The sequence below is a fragment of the Puma concolor genome, chromosome D1, assembly GCF_028749965.1.
Source record: "Puma concolor isolate L17-30 chromosome D1, mPumCon1.1.hap2, whole genome shotgun sequence".
Lineage (NCBI taxonomy): Eukaryota > Metazoa > Chordata > Mammalia > Carnivora > Felidae > Puma > Puma concolor.
The window spans coordinates 70,429,654-70,445,808 of NC_141676.1; the positions used below are offsets into that span (position 1 = coordinate 70,429,654).

At 47.0% G+C, this 16,155-nt stretch overlaps 2 protein-coding genes across 4 annotated transcripts in view; one reads left to right on the plus strand and one right to left on the minus strand.

Moving 5' to 3' along the window:
• The first annotated feature begins 1,459 nt into the window (after positions 1–1,459).
• LOC147576796 (uncharacterized) overlaps positions 1,460–16,155 on the plus strand; it is a 51,454-nt gene continuing 36,758 nt past the window's right edge. For 2 of the 3 annotated variants that reach the window (XM_086678537.1, XM_086678538.1), the window contains exons 1-3: positions 1,474–3,557; positions 4,000–4,183; positions 13,086–13,136. In XM_086678537.1, coding sequence (XP_086534663.1) covers positions 3,523–3,557; positions 4,000–4,183; positions 13,086–13,136 — 270 coding nt within the window. In that variant the 5' untranslated portion in view covers positions 1,474–3,522. Of the gene's footprint in view, positions 3,558–3,999; positions 4,184–13,085; positions 13,137–16,155 lie in introns of all 3 variants that reach the window. The other variant, XM_086678535.1, reaches the window with a different exon arrangement.
• On the minus strand, positions 1,850–11,183 carry FZD4 (frizzled class receptor 4). Its single transcript, XM_025928597.2, has 2 exons — positions 10,430–11,183; positions 1,850–8,278 (listed from the first exon to the last, which is right to left on the minus strand). Exons 1-2 carry the CDS (start codon positions 10,721–10,723, stop codon positions 6,950–6,952), a joined length of 1,623 nt encoding a protein of 540 aa, XP_025784382.1. The 5' UTR covers positions 10,724–11,183; the 3' UTR covers positions 1,850–6,949.

Sequence of the window (16,155 nt, forward strand, 5' to 3'; positions counted from 1 at the left end):
TTTAGCAGAGTGATTATGCTACATAATCCTTAAACAACAGAAGCTCATGGCCAGATCTCATTATTGAGTTGCCTGCCAAAGCATTTATCCATTCCCAACAAACTATTTGTAGTAGTTGAAGATATCAGAGGAACAAAGTATGTTTTAGTTTCCTAGGGCTGCCGTAACAAATAATCACAAACTGGGTGGTTTAAGACCCAGAAATGTATTCTCACACAGTTCTGGAGACTAGAAGTCCAAAATCAAGGTGTTGCCAGGGTTGGCTCCTATTGGAGGCTCTGAGGAAGAATCTTTCTCACTTCTCTCCTCACTTGGGGTGGCAGCTGAAAATCTTTGGTGTTTCTAGCCTGGACCAAAGCTGCATCACCCTAATCTCTGCCTCTGTGTTAGTAAGGTGTTCTCTCCTCTCGGTGTCTGTGTCCAAATTTCCCCTTATAATTAGGACAGCAGTCATTGAATTAGGGCCACCCTATGAGCTCATTTTAAGTTGATTATATCTGCTAAGACTCTATTTCCATGTAAGTTCATATTCACAGGTACAGGGAGGTAGGACTTCAGCATGTCTTTTGGGCGAACACAACTCAACCCACCACTATGTGTAAAAACAATTAAAACCCATGGGCTGGGTGTGAGACCAGGCTGTCCAACCTGTTACCTCTCTGTTGGGTTTCCCTGGGCAAGTCTCTTGCCCTAAGTTTCTGTTCTCCCTTCAGCAAGACAACGCCTGCCCTGCTTACTTTAGAGATGCCATGAGAATAAGATGAAATCATGTAAATAAAAGTATTTTCTATATGGAAAGTGTTTCTACAAGTGCAATTATGAATTCATTCCAGATTGTGTTTTTTCCTTCATAACTACTTAATGAGTAGGTAATGAAATGAGAAACACAGCCTATCTTACAGGGAAGAGAATTTAAATTATATACCTCCCTTCATTTATGGTTTGAGATAAAAGTATAATAGCAATCTGCAGTGAAGGAGAACTGTATTACAGATCCTTCTTCCCTGGGCTTTTTACTTACACCAAAACCGGGTGGTATTCAGGTGAAATTAGGGCGTGGGACGTAATTTAAAGGCAAACCAAGGGGGCCTATGTTCTCCTCTGGGACATCAGCAGACATCTCCAATGGCCGTGGTTCCCCTTCCCTCTGTGTCTGTGTGGTCCTTATTATTTGCTTCCATGACAATGTCTTGATAATGGCTTTGAATTTGCTTTGTCTGATGACTTTTCTCGATCTGGAGACACAGACCACACAATTTATAAAGTTAACTGAAAGGAGTCATTCTCGTGATTGACTGATATGACATACTCCCATATCTATTACACAAAACAACCATTGTGTGACCAGGACTATATATATATATTTTTTAAATGGAAATCAAAAAAAAAAAAAAAAAAAAGAAAGAAAAGGGAAAAAAGAAGTCCTTTTACCCCTTTTAAAGAATCATAAAGGTCTAGTGGTAATAGGAAAAACTTTTTCAGGCCACCAGATTAAGTCAAAGGTGCTTGGAAAGTGTATTAAAAATGGTCACACATATTGGAAATGCCAAAAAGTAGTGTCATGGGATGACAGCTTGGGAACTACAGTTACGTCCAGAGTGTCATGTGACCATTTGAGTGGTACTTATGACCACAGTAGTGATAAATTCTGTTGACCTTGGACCTTGGGGGTTTGCTGACCCAGGAGAAATCCCAGAGGCGAAAAATAGCACCAGCAAAAAAGAAACAAAGAGGCTCTCAGAAAGGCTCTCAATCTGTCCTGCAAACCAAATTCTCTATTTCTCACTGCTGGGAATGTGTGCTTCCTGGAGGCTATCATACACCCCCAGAAATATGCCAAATCACAGACTAGTTAATAAACAAAACTTTATTTTCCTTTAATACAAAAATTAAATAGCAAAGTTTATTTTTTTGTACAGTGATAAATTAGAAATTTACAGTACAGACATCAATGCAGACATACATTTGTACATCCTTAAAAGCAGGGTCCATTTCCTTTGACGTTCAGCAATTTGTTAGGGCATTCGTAGCAGGGGTTTGCCTGGTACCTCTATGTCGAACATCTGAGAGCCCCCCCAGGCTGGCCTCAAGGTGGAAGGAGCTGCAGGGTGGCATGGGGATCCAAGGACAGGTCACAGAGCACCAGCCTGACTGCTGCACAAGATGCTGAGTCCCATTTCACCTTGTCACAAAGAAGCACACCTGACATTTACTTCACCTTTCCTACAAAGAGCTCAAGGGGCCTTTCATCTTGAGACCTTCGAAAGTCTCACAACATCCCTGTGAGGTAGGAAAAAATTCAGAACCACTTAGATGCCCCACTGGGAGAGTGCTGGAGAGCAGCCTCCCCCTCCCAAAACACACAACCAAGTTGGGGCCTGAGCACATGAGCAGGATGTGGAGAGGTGCACATCCTGGGGGAGAAGATGGACCAGGCTTCGGGGGGCAGAGGTGCTCCTGCCCCTCTTCTCAGAAGCCTTCTGAGATGACAGTGGTCATATACTGAATGTTGCAGGAGATCAGGGAGCCACAAAAGCCTGGAGGACATGGCTCATAGAAGACCTCAAACAGGCTCTCTATAAACCACCTGGGAAAATACTGGGAATTTGCTGGTGCCAAGAAGAAGGGAAATAAGGGAAAATAGGAACAGGTTGCTACAGGGCAAGTGGCCTCACCAAGGGGAAGAGGCCTGTTGGGGAGGGTCAGGGTTCACTTCCCTCTTGGTGACAGCCAGTATGCCGTTACTGTGCATGTGCATGGCAAGAGGCAGAGGCAGAAGCTCTGACCAGGCCACAGTAAAACAAAATCCATTATTTAACACTCTGGTATCTGATCCTTGGTAGGAGCAAAATACTCTTCTAGGAGTTTCCAAGATCTATGACCTAGACCCAGAGGAAAAATGATAACCCGGGTCCTCTGCCAAACATTATACAAACCTAGATGAGGACTCTGAACCCAAATACAATAAAAGAACACAAGGAACCGTTAGAGTCCAGTGACTCGACATAATTGGCTGGAAAAGCAACTCCCTCCAATCTCTCCCATCACAGAATGAAATTCAGGATGTAGCTTGATCTTGGGGGCTCCTTTCCAAAGTCTGTTCTGTGGCTCTCCTCCCTAACTGCTTCTGTGGCCACCTCACCAGGAACCAAAGACTGCACTAGCCTGGTGACATCTTTTTAAATTAAGTCTGCCCTCCAGGGCAGAGATTACCAAGCTCCTCTGTGTCCTCAGGTCCCAGCTTGGTTCCTAACACAGTAAGCCCTGAATTCAGTGACCAGGAGGCTGAGGGGGGATGAGAGAGGACAGAGTGCTGGTAAAGTCACAATTCAGAACCTAAACACAGTAGTTTCCCTGATTTGGGGGTGTAGGCAACGGAGTGACTGGGGAGAGGAAAATCAGAGATCTTCTCAGGGAAATAAAAAGTATCACCCCTTCTCCGGTTTCAGGACCCTGAGCAAGCTGCCAGCTCAGAAGCAGTCTCAGAGATCAGGAAACGGGTCTCCGTGGAGGAAAAAGGATATGAATCAACCAAGTAGCTCAACCAGATGGTTCAGGTCAGTTCCACCCTACCCCATGTTCCTCTGCCCTGAGGTGTGGCCTTTATGAAGGAAGATAAAGAGGAGTTTGCCAGAGTGGAGGGTGGACAGTGGTGCCCTTGGGCTCTGTAGAATAAAATCTCCAGAAGTGTGACTGTAGCTTCCTGCAGGAAGAGGAAGTTGACTTCTGGTGAGGTAGGAAGCTACAATCACACCTACTTATTCTAGATATCAAAGAAAAACATCCCTAACCTTTTCCCTAGCAAGATGTCCTCAAATTCACCTGTATTCATTACATGGAACACCCAAGCCATGAAGTGCCTGTCCCCGCAGTCACCTTAGGTGTGGGAGCTCATGTCTGTTTTAAGCCAATGTTCATAGCCTTCTGAGGGGATTCCCACAGAGATTGTCATGAAATAGGGCTGATGATTTCTGTCAAACCCCTGTTACTGACTTGCAGAGGTTTATGGGATGGACACAGTGAAACAGATGACAATTCAGAGGCCCATGCTCCTTCCCAAAAAACCAACAGCAAGTCAGCAGACCCAGAATCCTCAGTCCACGTCATTTGGAAGGACAGAGCTTATACTGCACGACGTCCCCTTTGGTGCCTAACACAAGGCTCTACACGTGGTTGGCACGCGGTAAGTGTGCTAATAATTGAATTTTTTTTTTTTTTTTTAACAAATACCAACTTAAAAGGTGATGGAGTCGCGTCAAGGTAATAAGGTAACTGACTCCTCAGCCACAAAGCTCCTTTCCTGAAACCATAAACACTCTCCATTGTCTGGAATGTGAAAGGAAAGGCCCGCAGCCCTGTGACATTGCCAGGGCTACTAATCCCGTCTGCACCAACAGCCACTTCGGATCAAACAGACTTTCCCCTGAGAAGGCAAGAGATTTGTAGAAGAGATCGGTTAAAACCCAGAAAGTTGTCAGGCCACGGCTCCAGAACTCGGGTGTATAGTTTCCCCCACGTACTCTTATTATTATTTCATTGTTCACAAATATTGAGCACCTACTCTGTGCCTGGCCCTCGGCTAGGTGCTGCCTTGGGCACACAATCGCAGAAACATTCCAAACAAAATTGCATTACAAACCCCTATAACCTAGCAGTCAGGCCAGTGCCCTGCTGCACCCTCCTTCTTCCCTTTCCTGGGCCAGAGTCTCAGCACAACTCCCAAGACACTGGAGTGGAGCGTGAGTAAGGGCAGGCTCCACCCGGGGACGCATGCTCCAGGGCCCTGGCTAGCTATGGGAACTGTCTGCAAGCAGCACACGGAGTTCACATTTTATATTTCCTAGGCGACTCAGTCTCAGATGGAGTTCAACCGGTCCTTCTGGGGATCATTTCTCATGCTCCTAGAACCCTGACCCAGAGTCCAGCCAAGGTACTCGGGCTCAGCACACATGCCAGGGGCCACCCGTTGCCCATTTAGCATCTGTCTTCAAAGCCCCAGGACTTTCCCGTCCAAAATACACAACAGATCTTATATGCATCTTTGCCTCAGACTCCGCTCAAGAGCCCCCAGAAACAGAGGAAAGAAGAAAGGAAAATGTCAAACCCTGGGAACCATGGGCATAAAGCTTACAAAAACAAAAAAAGGGCATGCTTACTTCCAGAATTTGACCACCTATTTGGGATTTTGAGTCCCTGGAAATGTTTTCCCAGAAAGAAATATGATAAAAGATTTCCTACCTGTTTTTAGAGGGAGGGGGTGGGGTATGAATAAATAAATGAGTCATTGCAAAGTAGTTGTTGAAGCAAAGATAGGTATGAGCTACAAGGAGAGCAGCCTGTGACATTGTCAACAATTTGTCCCAGAGATCTGGTGATTAGAAGGCCTGAGGCAGGTTAAGAGAAAGTCCAGTTACAATTTTAAAAGAATTGCAACTTTTGAGAGGCTGCTAGGGGGTACCCCATTGTGAGGAACATAAAGCATAAATTTTAAAAGCTCTGGATACCTCTGCAAAAGGCAATTAAGACCTGTGCTGCTACGAGTTTGCAGTTCATTTCATATGGTCTACACTTTATTCCTTACTAACCAATCAAGCTCCTGGCTGGCATTCTGGAGATTCATTAAGCACCATATAAATACTCCAGGCCACATTGCCTCCAATGAAAGCTTACAAGGAGCCTTTGCCAATTACTAGGAAACAATTATGCACCAACTAGTTGGATTAGCTGTCCTAAGTTCTCTCTACAAAACAGAAAAAGTCTTCACTGTGGTAGTAGACTAGACTCTGATAACATTCTTATGGTAAAGGAAAGAAAGGCACTATCATTCTGAGAATGCAAGCTGACCATAGTTTTAAAGTCAGTTGAGTATACTATTATGTCATGGTCCAAGAATGTGCTTTTAATTGTAACTGACACACACAAATTACACAGCTAATCTGTGTGAATGCAAAGTTGCCAAGAACCTTAACATTTTAGCTCTTCCAGACTGGCGTCTGCATAGATGCAATCACACAAAGTAAAATATATTAAGTCCCCATTGCTCAATGCAATAGGTCTCTGGGGTCGGTAAGGTAAGTCAACTTGGTAAATCTCATTTTCCTCTGAATTAAATGATTGTCAGAAAGTGAATCAACCTTACTTTTCCCCTCATTAGACATGCTGCAGTGCAAAAATTCCTATAAAAATACCTATTTTGAGTCATTAATGTAAAATGAAGAAAACAGCAGCAGCCTAGAACAGGGATGTTGAAATTTAAGAGGAAGAGAAAGAAGAAAAATCCACTGGATACCTTACGTGTGTTTGCACAGTACTCTTGTTTTTTCAAACACTTCTGTTTTATGACAAAGGCACTGAAAGATTCTGACACCACCTCTTGGGAGAGCAATCCACAAAATTCTAAACAGCAGACAGCGCACCACAGAAAATGTTTATGTTAGATCAGCCAAACTATAAAACTCTTGTAACACTTCTCTGAACCCAGTGTTTCCAGTGTTTATAGATTGCTTTGCTATCTGACAGACCCAGTTAGTATTTAAGATTTTAAGGGTTAAAAAAGTTCATCTTTCTCCCTGCAAGTTATCTACTCACAGCTCAAATCCCACTCTGCAGGGAAAAGCAGCATCGCCCTGGACCCTCCTGGAATCTAGGCAGGACCTCCACGCTCCAAGCTGCGACCTGCTAAAGTGATCAATGTTTTGATTTTTCACAGCTTTGAAAGCCTCTAACTGGCTTTTCCATTTTGGATCATTCCAAAGTCTGCAGCAAAATCATTACTTTTATGATTGCTGGGGAGTTGGGGGGGGGCAGGTGGTGGCTGCTTAAGGGGTCACTTAAGTGTTGCCAGTTGGTTCATACTGAGATTCACTGCATGAAACTTTTCGTCGCATTTTGCACCAAAATGCTAGCATTCCCACCTTCAACATTTGGAAAGTATGGAGGCCGGGTAGCCTTATACCACAGTTTCATTGCCTTTCCCAGGCTTCACCCACCCGTTTCCTCGCTTCTCTCTCTTCACCTTCCCAGAATTCACCAATCTGTTAGAACACTTCTGCCACGTGTGAAGAGTTTTGGCAGACCAAATCCACATGCCTGAAGTGATGCCCACCAGCAAAGACATAAAAATTTTCAACATTTCGACTGCCGTATTGGAGTCATCTGCAGAATACCGGAAGAGCGCCCAGTTGGAGATTTCATAGAAATAACAGGCGATCACACAGGTGGCAGGAACCGTGTACAAGACAGAGAAGACCCCAATCTTGACCATCAGCCTTTCCAGCTTGTCTGTCTTTGTCCCATCCTTTTGAAGATTGGACCGAATTTTGAACAAGGCCACTAAACCTGCAGCGATGAACAAAGTTCCTATCACCAAGTAAGTGAAGAGGGGGGCCACCACAAAGCCTGTGAGGGCATCGAGGTTTTGGTTTCCCACATAGCACAGGCCAGTGAGTTCATCAGCGTCCACCAGTCTCATGATCAAGATGACAATGGTTTTCACTGCAGGGATGGCCCAGGCGGCAATGTGGAAATAAGAGCTGTGCATTTCAATGGCTTCATGACCCCACTTGAGTCCTGCCGCTAAAAACCAAGTAAGTGTCAGGATAACCCACCAGATGGAACTAGCCATTCCGAAAAAGTACATCAGCAAGAAAATGATTGCACATCCTGTGTTCTTAAGTCCTTCTTGGATGAGAACAGGTTCTGCTGCCTCTTCAAAATCGCAGGATATCCTTTCCCGGCCTACAGTCAGCCTGACAATATAAGCAATGCTATAAATATTATAGCACATACTGAGAAATATGATGGGGCGCTCAGGGTAGGAAAACCTGGAAGAATCGATCAGGAAGGTCAGCACTGTGAAGGCAGTGGAGATGAAGCACAGGCTGGCCCACACGGCCATCCAGATGTCTGTGAACTCCTTGGCCGAGCGACTATATAAGCCAGCATCATAGCCACACTTGAGAACACAGTTCAAACTCCTTTTCACCCAGATGTACTGATCCGAGTTGGTTCCTACGGAGTGGCACTCTTCTCCAGGCTGGATGGGAGTCTTGTGAGGTAATGGCACCTCTTCATCACCCGGCCCTTCCATGCACATGTGGTTGTGGTCATTCTGGGGTGGGAATTTGCTGCAGTTCAGGCTCTCTGGCCAGGCAAAGCCAAATTCCTTCAGGACAGGTTCACAGCGCCTCTTGACCGAAAGACACATGCCGCCACATGGGCCGATGGGGATGTTGATCTTCTCTGTGCACATTGGCACATACACCGAACAAAGGAAGAACTGGAAAAGTAATGAAATGAACAAAGAAAACAATGACTTGGAAGTCTGACCAACTGCTTGCACGAAGCGGAGGTGAATGCTTCCAGGCAAAGTATCTATCTACTTTTAAACCAGCCATAGGGACTCTGTTTACTCTGACCTCAAACTGGGGTGCCTAAAAATCCATGGCTTGTACACATTTCTTCTTTTGGTTCTAGCAATCCTTGTCACAAATCCAGGAGAACAGAAATAAATACATACATAAAAAGGACCTGAAGAGTTACATAATTCCTTTTTGAAAACGCTTAAGAAAATAAACCTTAAAAATTGACTTTGAGACTCCCTGTTTGAAAGAGCCGAACAGACTAATCAAATGACTGAGTCATTTCAGCGATGGGGAGATTTATTTTCATCCTCGTTTCTTTATCACCATAAAAATAAATGTAAAAAAAAAAATATGTAGATCCAGCTTTTCTCCTGTTAATATACTGTCTTTTCTCTACTTGATCCCCTAAAATTAATTTTTAATCAGTTCCCATACTGAAAGAGAAAATGTCCTAATTGAGACACTGTGAGACCCAAGGATAGGATGCAGGTTGAGGTCTCTGGTCACCAGGGGTTTGCTTGGCCAGGTTTCCCCAATGCATAATAATGAAGCACAATAGGAAAATATAAATGTTAAGTCCCTGAAACTGCAACACCAGCAGGGGAGAGCCCAGTTGCTGTCCTCAATTCCTCCAGCATTGATAAACAGTCTGCTTGGCTCCTTACAGATGTTGTCTATGAAGTCTAGAGTTACAAGTAACTATTTTCCAGCATGTAAAGGGATCCAGTCCTGTCCTTCAAAACAGCTTGGCTGCTTCCCCAGGATACATGTAATTAAAAATATATATCCCTGCAAAAGCTGTTTCTCCAACGAAATTGCCACTGATGTCAGGATATGTGCTGTTTCCAAACTGAGAGCTAGAGGATCGTTTCTTAAGCTTTTATAACCTAGTTCTAAAGTTCTGAAAGCTCCAAAGGGACATTTCAGCAGCAACAGGTCTAATCCCAACCATCTTTCTGAAACCACAATCCAACTTTTAAAGTGACCTATGTAAAAACATGCACCTAGTGAGGAAGCTGTCTGCCTGTTTTCTTATCTCTCAGAAGTTACAACCAGAACCACGGATTTCTGAAGTTTTCAGCCTGGAAAACTACCCTCTATTTTTTCCCCCAAGTTCTCTCTTTTCTAAATTTATAAAAATCACTCATAGCCTCACCAACCAAAGCACAACCAGTGCTAACACTTTTTTTCCCTAGTGCTAACACTGTTAAGAATTCTCTTTCAGTTCCTTAAAAAAAGAAAAATGAATTGGTTGTTGGTTTTGTTCAGATTATAATCACACTGTATATGCAAATTATTTCTTCATTTATTGTAGGATGAACATTTTCTCTACCATTACATAAGCTTTAAAAATTTTAATGACTGAAAAAAAGAATCCTCCATTATATAAATTACCTTCCTGGTGTTTGACCACTCCCTCACCTTTTTCCCAAGCGGGGAGTGTTTCCTGCCGTCTAAGTCCTAAACCTGCCCTCAACCCTAAAGATCAGAACGTCTCAAGCCACCCAAGCATTCCATCCAGCATGACCTCCAAAGTCATGCGGGATGACGCGAGGAGGGGCCACTCCGCAGAAAATGGGGCAGTGGTGTTTCATTTACTCTCCCACCCAAAAATATGGGGGAGAATGGAGGTCGTGAGGGAGGAGAAGTTCCCGTCTCCTTATCTCTCCTTCCTTCCAAGTCTTAGTTTCAGCTGGCTGTCCTGCTGGGGACTCGCCCACCGAGCAGCGGCGGCCAGAATCCTTGGCAAAGATAACCCCCTCAGCTCCACTGGGGTTAGGGGCTTGGCCAGACACGGGTGAACAGGGGAGAAAAACGGAAGGGCGGGGTGTAAGAGTGGGTTCTTTCGCAGGCCAGATGACTTACACAACGTTTTGGCTTTCAGTCCCTGAGAAGGGACACAAAAGTGGGGGTGGGGATGGAAATCACTTTTCCAGGATAGTTATATCCTTCTGCCTAGGAAGGGGGCAGGGGGCTTGGCTTGGCAAGGGCTCCACGGAGTTAGTTTGAGGCGTCCCTGCCCAAGGGGTCCCTGTCCCGCCAGGGGTGGGGGTGGGGGCGCCCACCTGCAGCTGGCTGGAGCAGCCGTACTGGATGAGCGGCGTGAAAGTTGTCAGCTGCAGCTCGGCGTCTGTCTGCAGCTCGTGCCCCACCAGGTTGGGCATCTTGGTCACGTTGTAGCCCAGGTTCTGGCACATGGAGATGCGGATGGGGTCGCAGCGCCGCTCCTCTTCGTCCCCGAAGCCTCGCGCTGGCCCCGGGAGCAGCAGCAACAGCAGCAGCGGCAGCAGCAGCCGCAGACTGAGATCGACGCCCCCGGGCGCCCCCAGGACGCTCGGCACTGAGCCCCGCCAGGCCATGGCCAGAGCCGGGGGCGGCGGCGTCGGCGGCGGCGGGGGCTGGTCCAGCAGACACCCCCAGTTTGCACGGGGGCGCCGGCTGCCCGCGCTGCTCCCAGCTCCGGGAAAGGGAGTGTGATAAGGCGCCAAGGGCGACGAAGGGGCAGCGGCCGGCTCTCTGGCAGCTGCGCGCGACTGTGTGGGATATTAGACACCCGTGGCCTGGGCCGAAGGACAGACTGCGAGGGTCATGGCTGCAGGCTGCGAGCCCCCAACCCGGCGCCGGCGGCGTCCGCTCTGCGTCTCAACGAATCCCGCCAGCACCCAGCGCCGCGCCGCTCTCCACCGCCCGAGCCCTCCGCGGCGCTGGAGGTTCGCTGGGCGGTGGCGGGGCGGGACGGACAGCGCGCCTCTCCAATGGGCGGGCGCCGGGGGCAGCGAGGGGCGGGGCCGTTCTGCCGCTGGCAGGGTCAGGCCCCCGCCCGCCGCGCTCCCTCTCCCCCCTCCCCCCACTCCTTCCCTCCCTCCCGGAGCGCCCCGCCCGGCTTCCCGGCTCTCACTTTTCCTCCCACCCGGGTCGCGGCGCTCGGGGGCCAGGCGGGGATGGAGCCGAGTTGCTCCCGCCGGGCCAGCCAGCCCCCTCCTCTCCCAGGTGAGAAATGCTCCCAGATTAGTCGGCTCCCTTTCCTTTCCCTCTTCCGGCTGTCACCTCGGCCCGTGGCAAACTACCTATCAGGCAGAGAAACGTACACAAAGAACACGGGATTCAGGTTTACCAAGATTGTGGCTTTAAATCCCGGCTGTGTGACCTTGAGCAAATTGCTCAACGTCTCGGCGTCAGTTTCCTCATCCGTGAAGAGACTCGGGAGGATTAGAGATAATGCGTAAAACGCTTAGCCCCGTGCCTGGTACAATGCGAGCTCGCAGCTATTTTCCCTGCTAACTTGCTTGGTTTGGAGCCCGGCCCCGTCTCCCCGCCCCCAGACTCGGCCCGACCTGCGCCCGGGAGCTGCCTGTCTCCAGCCGCGAGTGGGGGAGGCGCCCCGGAGCAGCAGACCAGCCGACGGTCTCGCGCTCCGATTTCCTCACCGTATGAAATGAAATTCCACAGGGGGATTCGAAAGGAAATGAGACCGGGACGCTCCGTGCTTCTCGGCCCGCCGCCCTTCCTGTCTCGGGGACACGGTTTCTAAATAAGGTTGGGAGGGTGAGAGGGCGGGAGGGGAGAGGCTTGACCTGTGTGCAAAGGAGGCGAAGAAGGCGCACAATCACCGAGGGTCCCCTCCCCCAGCCTCCCGGGCATCCCTCCCCTGCAGCCTGCATCTCTAACTTATTCCTCTTCTACGAAGGGTCCTGGAGGTCTGGGGATCATGCGACCTCTGTTGTGATCCAAATTTCCCTCTCTCTCATTCCTCCCCACCCCACTCCCCATCCCTCGGATGGAGGTTTGTGCTGGTCCACCCCTTCCCTTTCCAATCAGACCAGTGAAACCCTCAGCAGGTGGATTTCTAAACCATTTACTTGTTGCTTGACTGTGGTAAATCTACTGTGCCTCTCTGAGATTCGAATTGGCCATGTGTAAAATAAGGAAATTCGTGTTTATCCCACACAGTTGTTCTAAGAGTTAAATGAGATAATGCCCCTAAATCATTTAGCACAGTGTCTGGCACATACAAAGTAAGTGCAAAATAGCCTGGTTTTTGTTGTGAAATGAGTCCTGCTTTCCAGTCAGGTCCCAAAGACATCGCTTGCCTGCAAGCCCAGGTCTGACTATCTGGATGAAGAGCTTTCGACTCTCTTCCTGAGATCTTTTTGGCCAACACTTGCCAGAGTTTTCCAGAGGCTTGGTGACAGGGACCAAATTTTTATGCTTTTGTATCCTCTATTTCAGCCATATGGCAGAAATACAAGTCGGAAGGATATCTGCCCCTCTCCTTCATATTTTACCTTACAGTTTTAGTTTTCTTACATTGGCAACTAGACTTGGCTGAGGGCAAGAATGGAATCAACTTTTCTGGGTTTTTCGCTCTGTACTTAGAATTGTGTTGGGCGCATAAAAGTTGCTGTGTCTCCAGCCATCATCACAACCTCCCAGGGAAGGACTCTATTATAGCACCTTAAAGAGATGAAGAAACTGAGGCTGTAACCAAAATGATAGTCAGAAAATGGAAGACCAACCAAACCAGCATCCAAGGAGGCCTTTCAAACATGAGATGCAGGGTTATTTCCCCAGAAATGTTCCCAGCTGGAAATCTACATACTCAGCAGTGGGTTTGAATCTTCTGTATGACTGTGCTGAGTAATGCAGGAGACCATTGGCCTCCAGAGATGAATAAATGAGGAGATGAATGAATCAAATGACCAAGTGATCCTCATCCCCTAGGGAACTCACAGGAGCAGACAGAAAATGAACAGACAGATGTACCTCACTGTGGTAAGTACACACGGAGAGAATTGTGGGTAAATTGAGGGTAGAGGTAGCTGAGGTTACAGGGCTGCTCAAAGGGGGATGACTGCAGGAGTCTGAGCTACTCAACGAAGCAGAGTTCGTGTGCAATTGGCACTTCTGTGGAATTTGCAGAAAGGAGAGGGGGCTTTCTTTGTGCTAAAGGTATGTGCACATGGTTTATTAAACGATAAAGTCCATGAGGTCAAGGAACAGCACAGGGCCTGGCACACAGAGGGAACACCGTTAGTGGGGGAAGCAATACTATTATCAAACCAACAACAACTCCTATAGGACACTTGCTCTCTGCCGGCTACTGTCTTACAAGTTTTACGTGCATTATTGCATTTATCTCACACAACAGCGTGAGAAACCTGATGTTTTGAGAGGTTAAGCAATTTGTTCACGATCACACAGCAAGTGGCAGAGGACTCAGACGCATGTCTGCCTGGCCTAAAAGTTTATGTGCACGGTATTACTCTTACAGAGGAAACTGCTTGACACATTGCCTAGTCCGTAGTTAGAGGTGACCCTCTGGTGATCTGGACTTCTTATTCCTAGCCCTGGCATCCCTGCCTCAGCTCGCTTCAAGCACTGTCTCCTTTGAGAACCCTTGGAAGAAGCCCCTTCCCCGGCAGGAGCTTTTCCTGTCAACAGCTTTTCTTTCTGCATGGAACTCCTCAAAGGTATTTTCCAAAAAAGAAAGCCAGGGGAATCACATTTCAGTCTGAAAGTGGAAAGAAAACAAAGACCATGACTTAGAGCTAAGTCTGAATGGCCTGGAGCCCCTCAGCCTCCCTCTCACAGAGTGGTTTACACAGTCGCCAGTCTGCTCCTGGTGACAGGCACGGCATGTTTGTCTTTGTTGCAGAAAACACTTCCCTGAGGGAGTTCCAGGCAGAGGGCTCTCCACCCTGTGATAGGCAGAGCATTTAGGAGAGGAGTAGAAGATGAGGGCATGTGAATCGTACCTTCCACTGACCTAAAGGGCAGGGCCTCTAGTGGCTCTGGCCTGAGTGCTTGGGAAGCTTCCTCTGTCCACTCTCTGAGTGGGGAAGATGCAGCCACCTTAGAGCTGTGACAAATGTGACTTCAGCAGGCCACTGGGCAGTTGGAGGGCTCTCTATTTGCATCTAATGAGAGGCTGGGTTCTAATTAACTCCTGTGATGTGTTAATTTTCCAACCTGACGTTTTCTGCTCTAATAGATTCTTGTAATGGTTTCTAAATTAAAGGCTGCATTTAAAGACAAGGGTTTAGGTTAAAACCCACCACCTAGGGGGGTGGGGGGCCGTAAACATCCTTTCCCTCCTAAGGAAAGCCTCTCATTTGCAGGTCTTTGCTAACCCAATTAAGTGTTGAAGTAGCCACCCCAGAGCCTGCTTTTTATTTCCTGAGAAACAATCCAACTAATCCATATTCAGTAGCTTCCAAGAGAAGTCTTATTCCAACCACTCATGAAGAAACCAGCTTCTTTGAATATGGACAGAACATTTAGGACTCACAAAGAGCAGTCTTGATAGAAAATGCAAGAAAATGGTTCATTATTATCCTGTTCAGTTTTTGAGGGGAAAATTCACTGGGACCAAAACCTCATAAGGACAGGGACTTGACTGTGGAACAACAGAAGCATGGGGAGAAGCCAGGCCAGATCCCATCAGTTGGTATATAGTCTGGGTGCTACATCTTCCTCTGCACCCAAACCAGTTATGAAATAAAGTCATGTGTACTGAGTAAAGCAGAAAGGAGCACTAATCTTGCTCAAAGTTGAGGAATCACAGGCCCCAAGAGATTAAGTAACGGCTCCTAAGTGGCAGACCCCAAACTGTCTTATCACTTGCACCACTAGCCAGCATTGAAGAATGAAGTCAGCAGAGAGCTCTTGCATATGAAGGAATCAGAACCCTGTTGTTCCTCCTACCAACAGAAGATGGTATATAGGACATTCGTATCTGTTCATGGAGATGGTTTAACGTACAGATGGGCAACTGCAAACCTGTGCAGGAGGCAAAAAAATAATGCAAACACACTTTGTACCTCTACAATCTCGTTACATTTCAGTATTTGTTTGTCAGACCATTAGCAAATGTTTAGTGATAGGTTATTGTGGACCTGTCACTGAGCTGCATTATGGGAGGTATGGAGACATGTAAAAGGTGGTCCATGCCCTTAGTGAAACCTGTTTATAGTTAAGTGCTTTTTCTTGAGCTCCATTACTCATTGGTATTGGTTTTGGTTTGGCTTGGTTTTTATCTCTTTCACAGTCCTCTGAGGTCAGAGGCTGTGTCTTCTTCACTGCTGTGTTTCTGAACAGCAAAGGAGAACACTACCTGACCCATTCAAAGCACTTAATAGATGCCTGTTGAATAAATAAAGGAATGGTTCAGGCTATATGTGCTCTAATTCTTTAGAAAAAGAAAGCCTTCATTATGTTCTGGGTGTAGGAGACCATCAAAATGCAACTTAACTGGTTCCAGAAGGATGGTCAAGTCTATTCTATAGGCCACTCCTAACAAGACAGCTTTCAGCTTTCAGAACTCAGATGTTATGCCAACCACTTATCTTCCTTTTCTTTTCAACGTTTTTTATTTATTTTTGGGACAGAGAGAGACAGAGCATGAACGGGGGAGGGGCAGAGAGAGAGGGAGACACAGAATCGGAAACAGGCTCCAGGCTCCGAGCCATCAGCCCAGAGCCTGACGCGGGGCTCGAACTCACGGACCGCGAGATCGTGACCTGGCTGAAGTCGGACGCTTAACCGACTGCGCCACCCAGGCGCCCCATTCCTTTTCTGTTTTACTGTGCTGATTCTTAAACATTTTAAGATAGAAAAATGCCTTGGCTAGAATTTTTGTTTGGTTCAGAAGCTTGTTTCTAAACTTCATGAAACAGCCCAAGATATTTTCTTGTCAACATTCATTGGCTAGTTGACCAGTGATCTCATTATTATCAATTGAAGTCATTAGGAATCATAAATCCAGGAGTATCCAGACAAAGAGTTATAAGTC

Bases quoted from the DNA above. Each gene is read 5' to 3' on its own strand.
- FZD4 (XM_025928597.2), bottom strand. From the start codon at position 10,723: ATGGCCTGGCGGGGCTCAGTGCCGAGCGTCCTGGGGGCGCCCGGGGGC. The intron at 8,279-10,429 runs GTGGGCGCCCCC...TTACTTTTCCAG, and splicing joins GCTGCTCCAGCCAGCTGCAG to TTCTTCCTTTGTTCGGTGTA.